Consider the following 22,171-nt stretch of genomic DNA (forward strand, 5'->3'; position numbering starts at 1 on the left):
ATGAATGCTCAAAAACTACTGTTTTTATATTTGTTAAAATATCACACTTATTTTGCTACTATACCAACCGGTTTTTTTTAAAAAATATCCTAGTAAATTATTTTATAAAAATGATATCTATATACAGTTGTTTTATTTCGATTTCTTTTCACAAGGACCATGTTTCACGACACAGAATCAATGCAAAGTTGCGCTACTATCTCCAACCAACTGCTTTAACCGAGTTGTTTTAATTGCTCTCAGGTATCGCTAGCGAGTGGCGACTAACTGCCTGATGTTTTATAAAAATATATTACAGAATTGTTTATAATATTATTTATATAATTATGCTCGACGAAGAAGGGGATCATTATCGCGTTCCAGGTGCGTAATGTGGTAAGCGATACGTATAAATGGTTTTCGGCCCTTTTGAGGAAAGGGACTCGATATGCATAATTAATTATTGGGTATGGACATATAGAATGGATGGGCACCTACTTTTACAGTATAGCTAGTTATATGGACTATAATAAGTGGTATTTTAACCCCGTTATTCATAGACGTTTTTTATCTAAGGACGGAGCGTTGCTGTGATAACAAGTCTGTTTCTCAGTGCTGACGGCATGGCAGCCTTCGCAGTGCGTAGACATAGGGCCATTGTGATTGGTTAATATTGAGATACAACTTGAATCTAGTTGGCTGTCAGATAGACAAAGCTGAGAAGCAGACTTGTTATTACAGCAATGCTCCGTCCTTAGATAAATAACGTCTATGAATAAGGGGGTAAGTCTTTACGCTTTAAGTTTCCTTAAGTGAGGAATGTCTGTTATAACTTCGTTATGTCATTTCATCTTTCCGTTCTCATATTTTTGAGTCTGGATGAATCCCAAGAAGTTTTATACTACTGCTTTAATTGCAAACTGCAAACTGGTATAAATTAGATATAACACTTTTTAAATTAACGATTTCTTATGTTTCCGCGAATGTTAGATAAAACTATTTTACGGATTTTATAGCGGTTTTGATATTATAATTATATTTTTTAAATATTTTTGCAGAATTGACATGACAAATATTCATAAATAACTTTATAACTCAATAGAAAAATTACGGAATATTCACACGTATGTCGCAAACGATGCACCTTGTTCGTAGGCAAGGCGTGGAAACGCTTGCAAATATAATAAAATATTACTGGTTTGGATGGATCCCTAGAGTGGGATTCTACTATGTACGATGTTTAATATATTTTTAAATTCAGTTCGGTCTATCTCGTAAGTTTGGTATGTATGCAACAATAGATAGCAAAAGATCAATCACATTACACTCGAGCATCGATACAATATACTAAAATTATAAAATGCATTCCACACAAGTTCAAGAATTAAAAACAAAATTCTACCAACATTTTAAATTAATATTTTATAGCAATGTTTATTTGTTTATTATATTTAAAAAAAACTGAATCTATTTTAAAAATAATAAACATAAAACTATGTATGTTCTTACTAAATTACATCTAAACAAAATGGACAATTAAATATATATATAAATATATAAGGTTTACATATCCAATATACTTGGTTTGTCGTTATTTAAATAATTTATGAATTAAATACATCTACATATTGCTATATAAACTACGGATAGGAAGGAATAGAATTTTACGCGAGCACTCCTTGCGCAGACGTAATAATGAGATCAATTTGATAAACGTAATTAGTTATTTTGGTTATCTTATTACAGTAAGCGCCAGATTATTTAATCGATTTGGATGAAATTTAACACACAAGTTATTTTTAAATCGAAAACGTAGACAACGGAACATTCATTTCAGATTTTTTCGCACAATTAAAAGCAACATTAGTAATACCTAAAAGGAAAAATGAAACTTTGAATAGTAAAATGAGACTTTTGTACAAATAAAACAAAGAGTAAAATCCTTTGTGGCTTAATATTTGGCAGCGACACCAAACATCTGGCGGCTCTATCGCGTACAATGTTTTGGCTCCGCTCCAAACTAAATTAACGCCCAATCAACTACGTGCAAAGTATGAGGAATTTAGTAATCAGTTACAGTATAATCAGATTTTTTCAAAGGAACTGGACGTTTTATATAATCAATAAATCACATTTTATTTAGTTAAGAACTTGGACCAAATAATTATAATCAATAATATATTGACATTTACTACTTTAGGCCTTAGTCCACCACACCTTTGAAATTCCTATAGAGAACTTCTCAGTACGATGTTTTCCTTCACCGTTAAAGCGAACGATAAATTCTGATTTTTTCAGAAAAGTCAGAGGTGTGTGCCCTTGGGATTTGAACCTGCGGACATTCGTCTCGGCAGTCCGTTCCACACCCAACTAGGCTATCGCTCGATATATTTGAATATCCCTGGTAAAATTTCATATTGCTTTCAGGTTTTAATTTATATTCAGTAAGATTTTAATTGTAAACAAATTTAGATATATAGGTATATTTATTATTACTTAATATAATGATAATAAAATTTATTATTATTATTATATTGTTTAAGTAATGGCAATGAAATAGATAAAATAAAGACTATATTATTGTAGCTACATGTCTCCGAAAATATATGTAATGAAATTAAAATATAGGTCGAAAAAAGTATAAGAATGCTACGACTGCTACGGATAATCGTAGCTACATCTTGCATGGAAATATTTGTTGTTGGATGAATTAAAAAAGAAAAGAAATTGAAAAGCTACATTATTTACAGGCTGAGTGTGTTTCCTTACGACTAAGTTAATGCTACTTGTAAAATACTTTAAAGTTAAGGCGACCACTACAAATTATATTATCAACTATTCTCTTAAACAAAATTTGGTAATCAAATGTGTATTATATAACAGTGGCGAATGGTCCATATTACCCGACTCTTACTGGCTTCGTTTTCGTAATTTATGTTAAATCTATTTATCATTAGAACGATTTGCAGACCGCTTTTTGCATATTATTAGGACTATAGGGTTCTCTTTCGAAAAAATTTATTCGTCGCCACTGCTGTCAAGCGGGCAATATACGTTGGCCGAACCTTGTCACGTGAAGGCCAATACCAACGTGTAGATGGTGAATTCGTGCCTTGCCATTGCTCGGTGTCTATAGCTTAGTTGGCCTAGATAAGGCAAGCGCCAACATGGGCAGTAAAAGCTTGTCATAACTTGCAGTCGCCCGCGATCGCTTGTCTCAATTATACTCAATAAAAAGTTACAGCAAGTGGTGATGAAAATATAGATTTTTAACATTCTATAAATTTGAAGTGGATGCACATATTTTTAAAAAAAATTTCAATTCCTGAAAAATGTATACAAATTTTCAGTAACTTAAATGTATTTTCCGGTTTCAATAAACAAGAAAATATAGCTTTTGCAAACTAAAATGTTAATACTGGGCCAACAAAAATATGTCGACGGAAAAATAGAACACAGATTTTATTAATATTTATATTTAATATATAAATACTACGTACTAGCAAAATGAGAGCACTATTTACAAACAAAAAAAAAATTGAGGCCTAAAAGTCGCTGAAACTAAAATTTACACAGATTTTTTACTTGTAAAGTACAGATAATTCGTCTTGGCAAGCCGACAGCACTGCTAACAGCGCGGAACATGTAAGAAGCTTTACAGAACTCGTCTATGCTGGCCGCATTGCCAAACGTTAAGGCGGTAGCATTTGTATTGTAGCCAGTGTGACTACTAGACATAATCATGTCTCAGTATGACAAGCGCAGTGAAATACCCAACAATACTTGTTATTCAAGGTATTGGATGGTGTTTTTACTGTTTATGGGGGGGGGGGGGGCGTATTGCTTAGTATCAGGCGAACGGCAAGCTCGTCTCGTCATGCAAACCAATAAAATGCCTAGCGTCAATTTCCCTACGCTCGTGTTTTCCTAAGCTCTACCATGTATAGCCAGCATAATACGTTTTAACATTTCGGTCTTATGAGAAACCGGTCTTAGCATTTATTACCTTACCACAGTAATCCTGCATTACCTCATTGGCGTTTAAATGAAAGTTTAATACATTGTGTGTTTGGGTTTAATCTCTCTCTAATTGACTGATATGTTAGACTAAACTACATTCATAAACATAGAGGAATTTATTTGTTTTTATTTTCATTAAAATTAATAATAATTATATTAAGTGAACTTAATTCAAGAAAATAACTATTGTTTGTAATTATATGACAAAATTATTGTTCGGACATTTGGGGATGATTGTGGTTTGTTAATGCGTGACGAAGCGATTATGAGAAAATTGATTCCATTAATCGCATCGAATCGGATTTAGCTCACCGCAGGATCATTTATTCATAGAATAAATAATTCCGTATTGGCCGGAATATAATAGTTGTTGATTACTTATTAATTGTTTTTGCAATGTATGTTATTGAGATGTTAAATGATATCATGGATATCTATAAATTAGATATTGAATTTAGTTAGCTATCACAGAAATTAAGGATTCTTTTTTTATAGGTTACTTGTGCCTTTCCCACTACAAAGATTGTGTAAACACTGTAAACGCCAGTAATAAATATTAAAAAAATCGAATAAAAATTCATTATGTATATTATGGGGATAAAAAGTGGTCTCCTAATCATTAAATCAAGGACATGGTCTACCCGTGTGCTACATTTCATCCAAATCTGTTCAGTTTACAGCGTTTATTTCTAACAAACATAGAAACAACAAAACATATTCAATAACTTAATAATAATAATAATATCAGCCCTGTATTATATACTTACCCACTGCTGAGCACGGGCCTCCTCTACTACTGAGAGGGATTAGGCCTTAGTCCACCACGCTGGCCTAGTGCGGATTGGTAGACTTCACACACCATTGAAATTCCTATAGAGAATTTCTTAGGTATGCAGGTTTCCTCACGATGTTTTCCTTCACCTTTAAAGCAAGCGATAATTCACAAAGAATACACACATAATTTTTTTGAAAAATCAGAGATGTGTGCCGTTGGGATTTGAACCTGCGGACATTCGTCTCGGCAATGCGTTCCACAACCAACTAGGCTATCGCCGCTTTTTTTTATTCAATAACTTACGTATTTATAATATTAGTAAGATTTAAATTCACAAAGTATATAATTCTAAACTATCAAAACCCATTATTATAAATCGAAATGTAATTTATTTTTCTTTTAGCATTCGAAAAATTTTATATACAAAGTGAAAAATACATGTATTATACTAAAACGACGTGTAAATATTTGATGTCCATTCACTATAAAATATAAGTGATGAAAATTGAATAAAACGAATGAAAAAAGCTTTCTCGTGTGCTAATTGCGAGCACAAAGCTCTATTATGGGGCTACAGTGGTTTATTGTTCCTAATTAAGCGTTGAAACCTTTGCATGGAGGCTTGGATTAAATTATGTGTGTTAAGGCTGTTTTCGTTTGTGAACATTAAAATGTTCGTAAAGGTTTATGAAATCAATATACTTTGCACGCTTTGGTGTGGGAAATATTTGATAAGTTAGGAAAATGTCATATCCTGAAGCGATGCTTCCTACGAATATTTTAAAGTTTACAGACGATACGAAGCGATCCGAACAAAATATTGTAGAGAATATGAATTTATAGGACTTTTCTGAAGAAACATTTTGGAGCATTTGTCTCTGAACGTTCGATTGATTTTAATAAAATGTATAGATTTCATACAAATAAACGCTCGAATTTTAGATTATTGCGAACGATTTATAAAAACATTGACATCGTTTATTTATAAATTGGTTGCTAGGTTCGTGTGGGTGTTTAAAAAACAGCGAACAATATATTTCATATTGTTCCAAGTTAAACATTATTAAAGTACAACCTTTATTCGGCAACTTGTTATGATATTTAATAAAAAAAATCATATTTGCCAAGCACGATTACGGCTTCATTTTCACTCAAAATTCTTTAAACCGAAACCACACGCTTGTACCAGCGCTAGACGCTCTGCAACGTAAATGGCGTTGAACTTTGCTACTAAAATAGCCGCTTTTAATTAACCACACCGGAGTTTTTGCGTTGCACCCGCATTTGCCTATCAAAGGAAAATGTAAATAGCTCGAGTGGAAAAACGGTCATAGAAAAAGTCACAATACGCTCCTTAATTGCGAACTTTCATTTCGTTTCTGTTTCACCCGTGTACGTATTATATTTAAATTGTGTTTGTGTTCGTGCGGCAGAAAGTATTTAAGAATACTACTACTGTAATGCCGTTATCGACAAGCTAATTTATTTGCCGCTGTACTAATATATAAATTTGTACGCTGTGGTCTCCTATAATTGAAGAGGCACGTCACATTGTTAATTGTACCAATATTACGACATTGTATTTATTCGTGTATCCTTTGTTGGAGGTCCTTAAATAAATAAATATTTATAAATATAATTTTATTTCACTAACATACTTAGATTTAGATTAGATATGTAAGTGTTTTGATATTATATACTGTAAACTTAGAATAAATAAATTAGGTGATAGATTAATATTGTATGCGAATCTTTTAGGAAGCCCGCTATGTCTCATTCTGCCTTTAAACTCATAGAGAGCTGTGGTTCGGTATGAACGGCTTTAACAACAATAATTACTTTAATAGACTTTGTTATGTATATTAAATTTGTGATGCTTTTCATGAAAAAATCTTCTTTATTGCTTTTGATAATTACTGGTTTAATATAAGAACACTAAAGGTCCCAACATAATGACCGTAGGGTTATGTAGTAGTGTGTGTATGTCCTGACTCCTGAGTCCAACCTACTTACTTACTTTATGGTAGCCATTTTTGTTAATTTCACTTACTACGGCTAGTCGCGTTTGTGACTGGCTAATATAAGCAAAAGTATTAACATTTTTGTATGAATTTTAAACCAAAATATTTTTCATTATAAGAGTGAAATAGGGGAAAGAATTAATGCACGGAAGAGTTATTTAACACCTGACTCATTGCATAATCTGTTTATAAGCAGGAACACGAGTTTCATAAAATTTAAGCACAGTTCTTTTGTATTTAATTCAATAGAAAACAGCGGGACTAAATAAATATTATTATTTTCTATCTTAAAGAAAAAATATTTATATATTTTTTTTTTTTGTAATTGAAGACATAAACAAAAAAGAAAATGTAAAGACATGGTTAATTATTTAATTTTTTTCTAACTTATTATAGTGTTTATAATACATAAGCAAAATAATTAATGAGAGATATATTTTTTTAAATAAGGTGAAAATAACTTTCTTTATAACAAAACATCGGTCTTAGTTTTTAAAAGGATGCGAAATCATCGACAACGTAGTGACCGACATAATTAATATTAAAATTCGTTTTTTCAATTCATATTCGTATCAAATTATTATAAAGAAATAAAATGGTAACATTCATTTTCATTTTGTACGATAGAGAATATAAGTTGTGATATAAAGTGGTAGGTTTCCGCGGAATTGTTTGCAGGTTTAGGGTGAACGGTAGACCTACCTATATCGATAGTGAAACATTTTGAATTTGCATATTAATAAAGAATTTTATTAACTTTGGTAAATTAAATTTGTGATGTTGTTCATGAAAAATAAACGTCTTTATTGCTTTTTATACAAATATGTATGAGTATTTGTAAAAAAATATGTCTATTGAAATATCGCTTACATCACACTTAACCATCTTAAGTTTAAGTTGGCTCGTTTTTTTACTTCTAACTATGATTTCCTAGCTGCAATATGGATTGGAGCGACATAGCCATTGCATGATGCAGAAGTGATTTTTTGCCCCTTGTATTTAGGGAACCCACTTTTCGCCACGTGTTTCGCATTTCATGCTATAGGGGGCGCTATCATAGCGATATCAAGCACAAATACAAAAGTCCTGACCAGCAAAGTTAATATAACTTTGCCCATCCCGAACTTCGAACCCGGGACCACCGAGTGGTGTCGTTCCGCACCCAATACCCACATCATTAAGACATTTATGATAGATATGCAATCTATCTATTAATAAGTAGCAAAAAATATAATTTCGATGGTTATACTCGCTAATATCTGATATCTTGGACACAACCAAAAATTCGTATTTAGTTAGAATACAGAAAAATCACGACGCGAAATGCAAGCGAGAGATCTTGGCATGTTATGATGAAGTATTAAGAGAATAGTGCATTTACACGGGCCAGTCCTTTGCGAGTTTATTTAATATTCATGTTGATGCAGTCTCAGTGCAAATGGAGTGAAGAATTTTTCATTTCAAAGTCGACGTAATGTTGTTAGGTAAAGTTTTGCTTGGTAATGCGGAGTGATAAGATTATGACGTATTATGAAGAACATTATGAGGGTTGGCTTGGTTTTTATTCTGAGCTCTTACTACATTTAAAATAAAAGCTAAGTTCGTGAAGTCAGGTTCGTTTTAGATTTGTAAGTTAAATTCCTGGACTCTTGGTACTAATCCACAAAAAAGTCTTTCGTATTATTAGGGAACGGAAGGTAGTTAGATGTAAAAAATATTTCCAATCTGACAAATAAATTACCATCTGCCGGCCTTACATTATAAAACAAAAGCCAGTTTTTCTTGTCACCCACGATACAGTTGTATAAAAAGCTATAATAATGTTAATATCAGCCTTGTATTGTATACAGTCCCACTGCTGGGCACGTGCCTCCTCTACTACTGAGAGGGATTAGGCCTTAGTCTGCCACGCTGGCCAAGTGTGGATTGGTAGAATTCACACATCCTCAAAATTCCTATGGAGAACTTCTCAGGTATTCAGATTTCCTCGCTATGTTTACCTTCACCGTTAAAGCAAGTGATAACTCACAAAGAATACACACATAATTTAAAAAAAGTCGGAGGTTTTTGTCATTGGGTTTCGAACGTGTGGTAATTCGTCTCGGCACTCCGTTCCACACAAAACTAGGCTGTCGCCTAGAAAACGCTATGCAACAGTTCAATAAAAGTGTATTACAGAAGTATAAAACCATGGAGATAAAATATAACTACAACTGACACACGCCAATATAATAATTCAATTCCTCATAAAATAACACTATCAAACAGTATACTCAGTAGCTTTGTATTCAGTTGCCAACTAGATTTGTGCTTCCGACAAAACAAGCCTTGATTACATTCTCATGCGAACGAAATTTCCAACTGATCGAATCGATGTACAGGGCTTTTAGGCTGGTGAGAGTGGTATGCGGAATAAACCAAAACTATGATGAGCTCGAGTACAGCACTCATAAACGAATAATCAACTTCTGTGGAGTGGTTGGTTGTGAAACTGGATATTGCTTGACCGAATTTGCATTCTGTTATCAAACATTTGTTGAAATTACGTGGTGCGTCTGCTTGTGACTCTTAAGGATGTAATCTCTTTGTTTTATTAATTTATATTTTATTATATTATACTGCCTGACTGCCTCGGTGGCGTAGTTGTATTGCATGCCCGGTACAATAGCGCTCTGAGGTCCTGGGTTCGAATCCCGGGTCGGGCAAAGTGATATTTGGGTTTTTCTGCTCAGTATCAGCCCGCAGTCTGGAATTTGTGCCCGATATGGCGATAGGCTCGCCCCTATCACATCATGGGACGGAACATACTTGGCGAAAAGTGGGGCCCTAGTTGCGCTCTCTGCATACCCCCTTCGGGGGATAAATGCGTGATGTTATGTATGTAAGTATTATATTATACTGATGTAGTACAGTACTAGTTGGTATACAAATAATAAATTAGGTAAGTTAGTATTAAAAACATGGCTTCGATATACTGGTGGGAAAGGTCCGTAAATTCCTGCAATGTACAAATAAAAAGTGGCACTACTGTTAACAATAGTTTTGCGGGACAAAAAATATTCCATAGGGTGTTTCACTCATTATTGTTTTTTAATTTAATTTTTCACCCAGAATCGTTGAAATCCGATAAACAATGAACAATTTAAAAGCCTTTGAAATTCGGTAGAAAGGAAAAGTATCAAGAAACAGAAGAGTCGAAATACTAACATGTGACTTCATAGCGAATTACGAAAGAAAGATAGTAATTTCACCACTAGGCGCCGACTTCTGCACGTAGCCAGATTTTCAATATGAATTTCTTAAACGATTTTAATACTGTTTACATAGAAGTCCTTCTATTTCGTATTATTTACTGGTACATATAAAGTAATGACAAACAGACAAGTACCCTATTGTGTATGTAGTTATTGGAAATATTAATTATAATTAAGTACAGGATTACATTATCCAAAGTGTTAACTACCAAGCAGCTTTAAACGCGTAGTTCACTCTCCAGTCAAATGTAAATTGCGATATCTGAATTTCAATTATATAATTTAAATACGCAGTTAGGAGCCAACATTGCGAAAGAATGATAATTTGACATTTCGATTCTTTGTAACAACGTAATTTAATTTCAACGAAAAATAAACCCATTAAAGTTATCCCAAAATATCTTTTCACACTCAAGATGATCTTGATATTCAAGATATTGCAAATTATTTGAAAAGAATATTGGAAAAATCTATTAAAATTTTAAATACTAGTTCCATTTCATAAAGCCACGCCGAATGAGTTTTTATTCTTTTAAGCATGGTTTTAATCCTTTGAAAAACTTGGACAATGGTTATATCTCGCAGCCGGCAAGCGAGAATGGAATATATCAAAGGAATTCAATAAAATTCCGCGCAGATCTTGTCATATTTCTTTCAACACACATGTTTTGTTCAGTAACTTTGACAAATTGCTTTTCTTTTATGTTCAATTTCATTTTCAAATGGCGCAATTATACAAGTGCTTCTTGTAATTATGTTTAAAAATATTATATCAATAGATAATTTAAAGTGCAATGTAATTTCTTATGTTTACGCGAGTGTAAGATATTAAAATTAAATCACGAAATTCCCCCCGTGACCACGAAGGCTGCAAAGTCTTCGAAACGTCGGGAAAAAATAAAATATAAAAACGGCGATAAATCCGAAAAATAGATGAATTTTAAGTGCATAGTTTTGAACCAGTATATCGTATGATTTTAATTTTGATTTAAATTACGAACAATCGCTTTTAATTAAATATTTGAGATACCCAAGAGTTGACATTAGACAATTCTCAGCTCACCATATCAGATTTAGCTCAGAATCAATGCCACTGAGCTAACATAATCTTTCATCAGTAAATCCCAGACGGTTGAATTAATTTATTCTTCGACTAAAGTACCGCAGCGTAAATAATGCTTTACGTTCGTATTAAATAATGATTATTACATTTGGAGCAGTTTCATTTTGTGCCGAACGATTTTAAATGTTATTTTCGTGACGCGTCGAGTTAATTTCGAATTGTTAATGACAGTAACGCTGAGCTAATGATTACTGTTATTTATTTGGAATATTATACAGCGAGACTCAAATTAATTTTGAACATGTGGTTTATATTGAGTTCGCCTATTTACGTTGAATTAATATGTTTTTGTTTAAGAAATGTGATGTGAGTTATGACAGTGTCACAATTTGTTTGGTGACACATTCATTAGAAATTACATAATTATCCTTGAAATGAGTTTTAGAGTTTAAAAATGAGGCTTTGGACTTTTCTAACTTTAATTGGAATTAATTTCGTGTTCCGTTGTTTCAACAAGTTTGTTTTGTTTGTTTTACATTCATGTAACACTGGCTGTATTTGAAACTGCAATAGTTTGAATCCAGAAAAAATATAAAAAACCACATTATCCTCTATTTTCCATCCTTTGTCCATATTAGGTGCGCTTACTGCAAAAGCCAAGCTATCAAACGTTCTCAATAAAATTCGGCTGCCGAAAATGTTCGCACTATTCGGGCCGCGCGGCGCTTTGAATCTCAAAAACAAAAGGCCATTCGTTTATGGATTTTTGAACGCGTTCCATGCTAAGTAAATATGCAATTTTGACTTAAGCGCTTTGTACTACTTTTATTACAGTGGTTTGACTTTAAAAGGTATTGAATTCTAAAAACCGGTCAATAGTGATGATTGTTAATTTCTTTTGCAAATTAATAATATTTAGTAAGTACTTATTAGTATTTTTAGGCCATTATTTATAATGTCTGCAATAAAGGAGGGCAAGTTTTATCAACAAAAAGTGTATAAAGTATCCGTATGACCGTATACTGCTGCTGCTTCCCTAATCACTTTTCTTTAACTTTCAGGCCGTCATTTATTGACGATTATTCTAATATTATGGGTGTTTTCGGGTGATGGAAATCTATAACTCATTTGTGATCATTTGAAGGCCTATACTATAAAAATAGTATATTTTGTACCATACATATTTTTGAAACGTATGCAATGATATAATATCATATTGAAATTAAACTAATTTTCGGATTCTATCGCGGTATTAGTATTTTATTTTCTCCCGACGTTTCGAAGACTTTGCAGTCTTCATGGTAACTAACTCTAACATAAACGTTAACGTCTAACATTCGCGTAAACATAAGAAATCATTAATATCATATTATTCCGTTTGGTTGTAGATATTTAATTCCATTTTTTGCTTACACTCATACATTTTAACCCTGAAGGGAAACGTAGAGCCACAACTCATTCACTTTTCGCTATGTGTGTTCCGTCCCATGATGTGATGAGAATGAGCCTATCGCGATATAGGACACAAACTCCAGAATCCATGCTGATTCGTCTAATAAAAGTTTAAAATGCCGTACAGGTTAACACAAGATTAATTTTGTACTATCTCCAACTGAATCACGCCCCTGAGACATATTAATCAATTTATCAACTTACACATATTTATCAACTCATCGGACTTCTCACGTATCTGAGTAAATAAAACACTCTGTGGGGAATAAAAAATATAGTCTGTTTAAAGTTTAGTTCGTGGCTTTACTCGAGTCCCTACTGTACTAGTATTGGAGACACTGGCAATACTTGCTGCAGGCGGCAACTAAGTTGCTCCAAAGAGAAGTCGTACGGATCAGATCAAGAATGCTGTTATAAGACCATATACACAATGATATCCTCGAAGAGGCATGCAGGGATGAACCAGGACACCCACTTTTTGCCAAGTATGTTTTGTCCTATAATGTAGTATGGTGCGAAGTGTACGCCACATCAGACCCATATTCCAAACTCCGAGATGATTGCTAGGAGAAAAACCCAAATATCATTTGGCCGACCTGGGATCCGAATCCAGGGCCTCAGAGTATTTCAGTTATAACAAAAAAATATAGATAGGGTAAATCTGTAAACCAAACAGGTGTGCCCTATCTTTTTTTTTGTTTTATGTAAGCACTTGAAGATAAGCGGAGTGGGGTCAAGAATAGAATGTCGACTGACGGGAGATTCTTACACCTCAGCAGTTGACAAAATTATGCCGGCCTATAGAAACCGTATATATACAGGGTAATCCCAGAACACGACACACTTACGTGGGCCACTATGGAGGGCTTTAACGCCTTGTGTACGGTCGCTATCCGGGCTGATATAAAATATATCATACCACCAGCATCGGACTTAAATCTATCTAACTTAAATAAAGTATTTTTTCTAAACCCCAATCTAGAAAACTCATTTTAATATATCTGTAGGCTAAGTTAATTAATTTCAACTCAGGTATGTTTCCCATGGGGGATATAAAACCGAAGTAAAATAAAACCCCACGAAACTAATTTTCGTTTCATAGCGCGTGTTATCCCAGATTTATCGCAGCCCTTTAGAACTTGTTAATCTAACTAAATTAAGTCTTAAAACCTTAAGGTCGGACGAGGAAGTCTAAAGTTCCGCGCCTAACGTTAGTTACGAAGTTTTGAGTATGTGAACTGGTTAATGGTTTACGTGTGTACAGTCAACCACACAATTTGGTGAACAAATTCAAAACTATAAGTCACCTGTTTGCTTTATTTCTTTTCTCACTAAAATAAAAGTTTACTTCATTTTAGACAAATATTTTAACTGACTTAGACAAAGGAGGAGGTTCTGAATTCGAAGTGTATTTTTTTTTAAATTCAGTCATTTATTTAAAGATTTCCAGAAATTGTATAGTATGACATATCCAAGCGGCAGACTTTTTGCTAGGATATGTCTTTATGTCCTATATTTTTATTTTCTATTAGTGTAAACCATTGTAGAAAAGTATCTTGGCTTCGGCCCCTGATGTCCCGCCCAACTCTGTGCATACTATACATACTACTAATATTATAAATTCGAAAGTGTCTATTGTCTATTGCTTTGAAGTTTGAATTGTTACTCTGTTCTTAGTAGATGTAGTCCATTGAAATGTTACATTTTTTAGGCCTTACCTTGCGTGTTTTAGAGGACGCAATTTTATTTTTTTGAAGTGTAGGGGGGGTCAGTCTAAAGCTAAAACCAAGTTTGTGGGGTCGCCACCCTTGTCCCACGGCCGCCATCTTGAAAATAGGGGTTGAAATGGTTTTACAATGTATCTCTTAAACTATTTATCTGACAAAAAATTATAAACATTTTTTGTTGCAAATTAAATTCTCTACAACTTTGGTCTAGTAACTTTTGTCGTAGAACTATAAATAAAAAAGTTATGAGCGAAAATGTTAAGAAATTCAATGTTAGCAATGTCCATTGCAACGTCATCAGAATGTGTGTTTATAAGGTTCATAATACTTTTTTTGTACTCTCATTAATACCCAAATACCCAAGGGACCATTAGGGAACAAAAGAACATCTGCCTGCTATTATTATTATTATTATTTCTAACCTCTGTTATTGTAAGAATAGCTGATAATATTGTGTTGAAGTTGTCGTTCAACTTATATCTTTTAGTTGTGCTACATATTTCTGTACGTGCGGATGTATTTTATTCTGTTTTAATTGTGAAGACGATTTCGAATGATTTTAGACACGATTTTAACTTTAGTGAAAACAACTTTTTTTTTTATTAGCATTTTGACTTTTAAAAGTCAAAATGCTAATAAATAACTTACTTAATACAACTTCAACACAATATTATCAGCTATTCTTACAATAAGAGAGGTTAGAAATAATAATAATAATAGCAGGCAGATGTTATTTTGTTCCCTAATAGTCCCTTGGGTATTTGGGTATTAATGAGAGTACAAAAAGTATTATGAACCTTATAAACACACGTTCTGATGACGTTGCAATGGACATTGCTTAACATTGAATTTCTTAACATTTTCGCTTATAACTTTTTATTTATAGTTCTACGACAAAAGTTACAAGACCAAAGTTGTAGAGAATTTAATTTGCAACAAAAATGTTTATACATTTTTTGTCAGATAAATAGTTTAAGGGATACATCGTAAAACCATTTCAACCCTTATTTTCAAGATGGCGGCCGTGGGACAAGGGTGGCGACCCCACAAACTTGGTTTTAGCTTTAGACTGACCCCCCCTACACTTCAAAAAAATAAAATTGCGTCCTCTAAAAAACGCAACCCCAAATGTAACTTTTCAATGGACTAATGTGAAATGTAAAATTCTACGAACGGGAATCCGACATAACATATAGGTACTAATATACTTTCGTGTATTAGTAATAAGTGCGGTTTGCAAATCGTTTTGATGATAATTAGATTCTGCATTGTAATATAAAAGAACACAGACTGGAATAGGGTTATGGACCCTGAGCTATTGATTCTTAGTAGTATCAGTAGTAGTTTATAGTATCGTTCTTGTAATTAGGGCAATACTGTGGGGAAAACTGAAAAGAGGCATTTTACAAAGCGCACTCTTAATAAAATAATGACCTATTTCAAAATTGATAATTTGTGGCAATCGTCGGAAAAGTTATTTTTGTTTGCTACCTTTTTTTGCAGTTGCTATAAAATTGAGCTTATTAAAGATAGGTAAATAATGAAACCTATAGCATGAAAAAAATGGGAAAAAACTAAAAGGTCGCAAACACAAATTGGTTGTTTGACGATTCCCACAAATCGTCAATTTTGGAATGGGTCATTATTTTATTAATAATGCGAAAGGTCCTTTGCCACACCGCGTTTCACAAAAAGTTGAAAGATTCGGATAGATCTGTACGCCTGAGTCCTGGCCGCGAACAAATTTAATTGAAGTGGAAATTTTAAAACTTCATTAAAGCATTAAAAATTATTTTACAGCGCAGCGAGAGCCAAACTAGTTTCACTTCGCGATCAAATTAAAACTTGTCGGTTATGTTAAATGTCGCGCAGTGTTAGGAAACTCTTACTTTTACTCCCAGGAAATTGCGCTGCGATATTAAAAATAATTTTACCTGTTAGTATTGCGAATAAACCTTATAACCGGTAGCGAGTTAATATTTTTTTTTTTATAAAATTAATTGAGGTGATATAGAGAAAAGTCAATTCAATCGCCACAGAACAATGTGTATTCATATTTTAAATTTTAAATGCTTTTTCATTAATAAAATATTCGCAATAAAATAATGGTAAATGACACAGTAAATCTCCAACAGATTGTAATGAAACTTTTAACATGTGTGTGTGTGCCCTCGTGCTAGCTACTTGTTTGACCTATCTCATCGGTCCTTACTTTTGACTATGACTTTTAAGTATTATTTTTCCCTTCATACTTTAAAACTTTTTTTTTGCGAGGAAAAAGCATGTAATCTCTACTATGTAGGGGTTAGTGAAATGGTTATGTCGATTACAACGATCTTTGGACCAATGTGGCTTAGAAAGGCAAACATACATAGGTGCTAAAATTCCTGTAAAAATAATATAAAAAACATTCTATATTTTTTATAATTATATATCATTCTGTATATTATACTTGGGACGAAAATCGAACTTTGAATAATCTCCTTAAACATGTCCTTCGACTAACCTTACGCACTGTAGGTATATATTATTATTTCTAAACGAACCTATTTAAAGTTGATAAGATCATAGTCCACTATCTAAACAACGGTAAAGTAGACATTGTGGTATTTCCTGATAATACATTGTAACTTAAAACCCATTAAAACAAAAAATATATAGATACCGCAGCATGTCACATCTTTTTGACTAAAGCAAAGTCGTTAACGATAACGTCTAAATCTTTAACAATTAACTGGCTTCTCCCGAATTTCAATAGAGTTTAGAGACTTCGAAGTGGCCTTGCTTGGGGCAGTTGCCCAAGTTTAATATTCGTTAATTTGTGAATAAGCGGTCTCTCATCTCGTGTATTACTTTGTCTCTTGTCAATAAATTGAAGTGTTTGATAGATAGCGGCCCACGTAAGTGTGTCGCGTTCCGGGATCAGCCTGTGTATATCTGGTTTCAACAAGCCGGCATAATTGTGTGACCTGCCGAGGGATAATCGTCCCTCGTCAGTCGACAGTCTATTGGATCCCACTTCACTTACCATCAGGTACAGTGGAGTCACTTTGCAATGCTCGTATAAAATAAATCAGGACAATGCTTGTGCACTGATATTTGGCGGAAGAGACAGACAAAGCAGTGATGGTCAACCAAATTGGTTGTCTTTATAATATATTTGAAAGGTAAATACTGATTATATTAAAGGTAAATATAGAAAATACTTTAGGTGACCAATTTTAATTTCTTTTTTTAGAACTATTATTTTGAGAAATGAATTTCTGCCTCACTTTCTAATTAATTTTGATTCTGTTTTCACAGAATGGTTTCTTCTTAGTGACTATTATATACATTACTATGTTTTTCTTCCCTGCCAGCCCGAGCTGGCTTCTTTGTTTCCTAAGTATATTTTTCATTTATTTTATTTTCAATATAAATTGTCTTTGTTTATATAAGCTAATCTAATTAAGTAATAATTAAATATTTTCTTGTACCTTGACTTATCATAAGTGCAACTATGTTCGTGATGAATAAAGCATTTTTATTTTTTTACAAAAGCAGTAATTTGTCATTGTTAACGATTATGTCCACTCCCCAGGCATATTTCGTAAAAAGTCCATTATCCCCGATTAAGTACACAGCGTGGTTATGCGGGGGCTGTATCATACATCCGGTTTTTATTCTGACATCGACCAGTTGTCTTTATGACGTCCACTTCGTGTATGCTATAGCTGGCTATAAGAAATATGTAAGTTCAGATAAGATTGAAGATGATCCTTGTACAAAAAGACTGAAGAAGAAAGTCGTAGCGTGGTGTCGTGACACAGGTGAGCTTGATTAGGTAATTACAGTGTGTTAAAAATAAGAATTGAACCAGTTGTATGTATCGCTTCCTCTCTTTAGCACACACACACACACACACACACACACACACACACACACACACACAAACACACAAATACACACTGACGCCATTAATCCTATAAGGGGTAGATGGAGGCGCAACTGGTGTTCCCACTTTCCGTCATACATTCCGTCCGATAATGTGATAGGTAGCGAGTCTATCGCCATATCGAGAACGAATTTGAGACTTCGGGCTGATACTGAGTAGAAAAGCCATTTTCACTCCGAGGAATTTACTGTCAATAACTAATTAGTATAATTGTGTAGTTCTAGACTTTATTTTGTTTATCATAAGGTGCAGTGTCGGTATAAAAATTGCAAATATATATTTTCTTAATGGGCTTCTTTCATGCGATGTTTTCATATCACCAAGCTCGCGTTCTAGAATTATTCTTTGTTCGACGTTCTTCAATCTAAAAAGATATTTATTATATATGGTTGTGTTACGAACCCAGTGTTTTAATCAAAACCCCAACAACACCCAATATAGTATTTCAGCACTACAATAATATTTTTTTAGGTGCATGCTTTTCATAATATGACATTTTGCTTATTTTGTTTAGATTTTTCGATGAAAATTGATTGGATCGATTGGTGGAATTGGAATAACGTAGGTCTTGCAAGAGTGGAGAGCCCGTACGACTTCCTGGATCGATCATATTTATTGCACTGTTCCTATATCCCGACTTATATAAACGTGAACTACCACAAAGAATTCCAACGACCTGGAAGAGATGTTGTCACTTTGGGCTGGGGAAGCTCACAATATTATAGGCCTGTAAGTAAAGGTTTTATAATGAAGTCTATAAAACCATAGAATTTGAGCTGTTATTACATATCCATAATTTAGCTGATTATTATCTTGAAACCAAAAACGCAAACGCGATTAATGTTACAGCGAAAGAAACCACGTTTCCTTTAAACAATATAGTATAAAATGATGCTATTAAATTTCAGGAGGGAGATCTAAAAGATTACAATGAAAAAACCCTATTATACGGATCATCTGTCATTATAACTAAAGAGGAATGCCATCCAGGGTACAAGCCGCATGGTGGCAAATTCGATAAGCATATCAACAAACACTGGATATGCATAATACAGTTGCATGGACGGTTGGATGTCGATGGAAATATAGTGAGAACGTTCTCCCATCCCGTTGAAAGTTGTAACGAAAAACACAAATTACGAAATGCTATGGTTCCAGAAGAGGTGTGATTTTTACAAAACAATATTACAAAAAAATTAATTTCAAAATCTTTTCGATCCACGATAGAGATGTAATCTATATATATAAAAATGAATCCTTATTTCCCCTGGTCACGCCATCACGCGTGAACGGCTGGACCGATTTCACTATTTTTTTGTTGTGTTTGTTATTGTCAGGAGAAGGTTCTTATGAAAAAAAAAATCTAAAAATTGCGCGGAAAATTAGAAAATTTAAGAAAACTTAACGAAAATATTAATTTTATATAACTGTCAATTGTTTGAAATAACTGTCAGCGATTGACAGAATGCTCACTGCAAATTCATAGTTAAGACGTGACAACGTCTGTCGGGTCAGTAAATACAAATGTTGGGCCAACTAGTTGGATTCTAAGATTGGCCTTTATAAAATAGTAATAAACATTAATTGACAATAATTGACGTAATACAAGGATAGTACATCTCATATTATTTAGTAGTTTTATTATGCATATTTTGCTTGCAATAATTACATTATTTATTACAGTGTGTAGATACAAAGAGTTTTCGTCGGTTTAATAAATATAATACAACACTGAATAATGAAACATTTTACATTTTACCTTCAAGAAGGGCTGGTATTTGTCAGGTATCTTATTTTTTCATATTCAGGACACTTAATTATGATTTGTAGAATATTAACACTATCTCGATAAATCTTATTGATTTTCTGCTTAGTGGTACCTGTTTAATACAACTGACATGTTTCTACAGAAATAGTATCGTTAGCCTTAATTATAAACGTAATTAACAGGTCCTTAGAAAAAACTTAATCAATAATTTTCAAGTCAGCATATCAATTGTTCAAACTAAGTCCAGTCAATAGTGCTCTGTCTGTACACCACTCCATTTAACATCAAGTGTGATATTCACTTTGCCATGCCCGATAAAAATGTCAACATTTTCCAGAATGATCATGGCGGTCCTTTGGTCACGTGGATCGGGAAACAGCCTTACGTCATTGGCGTGGCTACTGCGTTCCTCGTAGACGAGTCCATGAGGTGCAGAGGGCCCTACACTTTCAGCAGTACTTATTGTCACAGTAGAATTATTCATTGCAGTATGAGGGCTCAAATGTAAGTTTGGTTCATGATTATGTAGTAGTGTTGTCCGCGTGAACAATGTTTTCCAGAATAAAAGTGCCGCTTCATATTTTCCTGGACAAAAAGTAGTGTCTCAGTAGGATTTCCTACATAACAAATTTCATCGTTTCGAATTTTTGAGTTTATTGCATCTAGACTGACAGAAGCGATGGGAATTTTGTTTTATGCAAGGATTATATTTCCATCTTACTTTTAAAGTTTGTGAAGTTGTTCTTATACAATATACGTAGACAAATCCAAAAGGCTTTGCAGAGTAGTCCAGAACATGACATGGAAAAATTATCTTTGCGTTGGCGGAGCCGCGAGAAAGAACTAGTGTTAAATATTCCTGACTGTAATTACATATGTATTTCCACACAGTCCTTAAAACCAAAGAATGTTTAGTTTAACATCTAGATGTAAATCATATTTTATTTTTCCCTTTAATTTTTATTCATAAAATGTTTTATTGCATTACAAGAAATTCATTAAGCGTTTCCTTTCAGCACGTGGTGGTAAGTGTTTTGAATCTTTTCATTTTATTTGCTTAGCTGGCGGAGTGGCATTCCTGTTTTCTTAAGAAGGTTTTATTTTACGATCCTTTTGAGTTTACTGAATTGTTAAACAATTTCGGAACAAGCGACGGATTAAGTTTTAATATTATACAACGTACATTTTAATTTTATTTACTACACTATATTTCTAGATGGATAATTTAAAACAGTATTAAATGACTTTATTGCTTTTCGAACAAATATAGAGGTTCAGGCCCAGAAGCGAACACCGAATATCATACTGTGTTTTTGTTTATGTAAATATAAAAAAATATTAAAAGGGATAAAAAGTCTAATTAGAAGTCCGCCGGATCGTATCAATAAAAATAAAATTAGAAAGTCACTAAGTCATAATTAAATATAAATATATTATAATATGCATGATTTGATTAATCATGTTAAAAAAATGCTATTATTATTGAATTCCATGTCATATTACCGTCATCTATTATTTATAGATATTAATGCCTTTATAAAATATATTTTTAGGTTAACACGCCTGCTTTGAATTTCTGCTATTTTGTAATTCTCAATAAATACATAAAAAAATAAATATTCTGTCAGCCTTGAATAATGCTTCAAAACTTTATAAATTTATAATTTAAAATAATACCTGATTCGCTTCTAAAAGGCCAATCTGGAATTTTTGGGCAAGACCCATGTTTAGCGGTGGACATGCTGCGGCTTATGGTGATGATGACGATTCGCTTGAATGAAATTAAATTGAAATTGGTGAATTAGAATGGGACCTGCTCTTTACCGTAATGGTTGAATTTTAATATATTGAGGCCTAGATAGCAGTTCGTAAGAATTCTGCAATCATAACTTGAAAGTTACTATAAATAAGATGCACACGCACACGCCTATACACACACACACACAAACGCTCCTCTAGAAATACCTTCTCATTTTTCACTGCCTATTATTTAAACGTGTAAACAAAATGAAAATCCGTTATTGGCCTATCAAATTGTGTCACTCTAGTATTAAGGGCTGTGGATTTTTAATAAATAAACTAACTTATACTTAGGTTTTGCCTTTTAGCATTTGACAGACAAAGTTACTTTCTCATTCATAAGTATGGATTCATAATTTGTACTCAGGTACTATTAGG

At 33.2% G+C, this 22,171-nt stretch overlaps 1 protein-coding gene across 1 annotated transcript; it reads left to right on the top strand.

Annotated features, from left to right (window-relative positions):
* Positions 1–17,856: 17,856 nt before the first annotated feature.
* Positions 17,857–19,394, top strand: LOC115443367. The gene is made up of 3 exons (XM_037439889.1): positions 17,857–18,100; positions 18,740–18,954; positions 19,134–19,394. The coding sequence occupies exons 1-3, from the start codon at positions 17,857–17,859 to the stop codon at positions 19,392–19,394; spliced, it is 720 nt and encodes a 239-aa protein (XP_037295786.1).
* Positions 19,395–22,171: the final 2,777 nt, after the last annotated feature.

The sequence above is a fragment of the Manduca sexta genome, chromosome 18 (assembly GCF_014839805.1).
Source record: "Manduca sexta isolate Smith_Timp_Sample1 chromosome 18, JHU_Msex_v1.0, whole genome shotgun sequence".
Lineage (NCBI taxonomy): Eukaryota > Metazoa > Arthropoda > Insecta > Lepidoptera > Sphingidae > Manduca > Manduca sexta.

Bases quoted from the DNA above. Each gene is read 5' to 3' on its own strand.
- LOC115443367 (XM_037439889.1), top strand. From the start codon at position 17,857: ATGTCCACTCCCCAGGCATATTTCGTAAAAAGTCCATTATCCCCGATT. The intron at 18,101-18,739 runs GTGAGCTTGATT...TATTTTGTTTAG, and splicing joins AGCGTGGTGTCGTGACACAG to ATTTTTCGATGAAAATTGAT. The intron at 18,955-19,133 runs GTAAGTAAAGGT...ATTAAATTTCAG, and splicing joins GCTCACAATATTATAGGCCT to GAGGGAGATCTAAAAGATTA.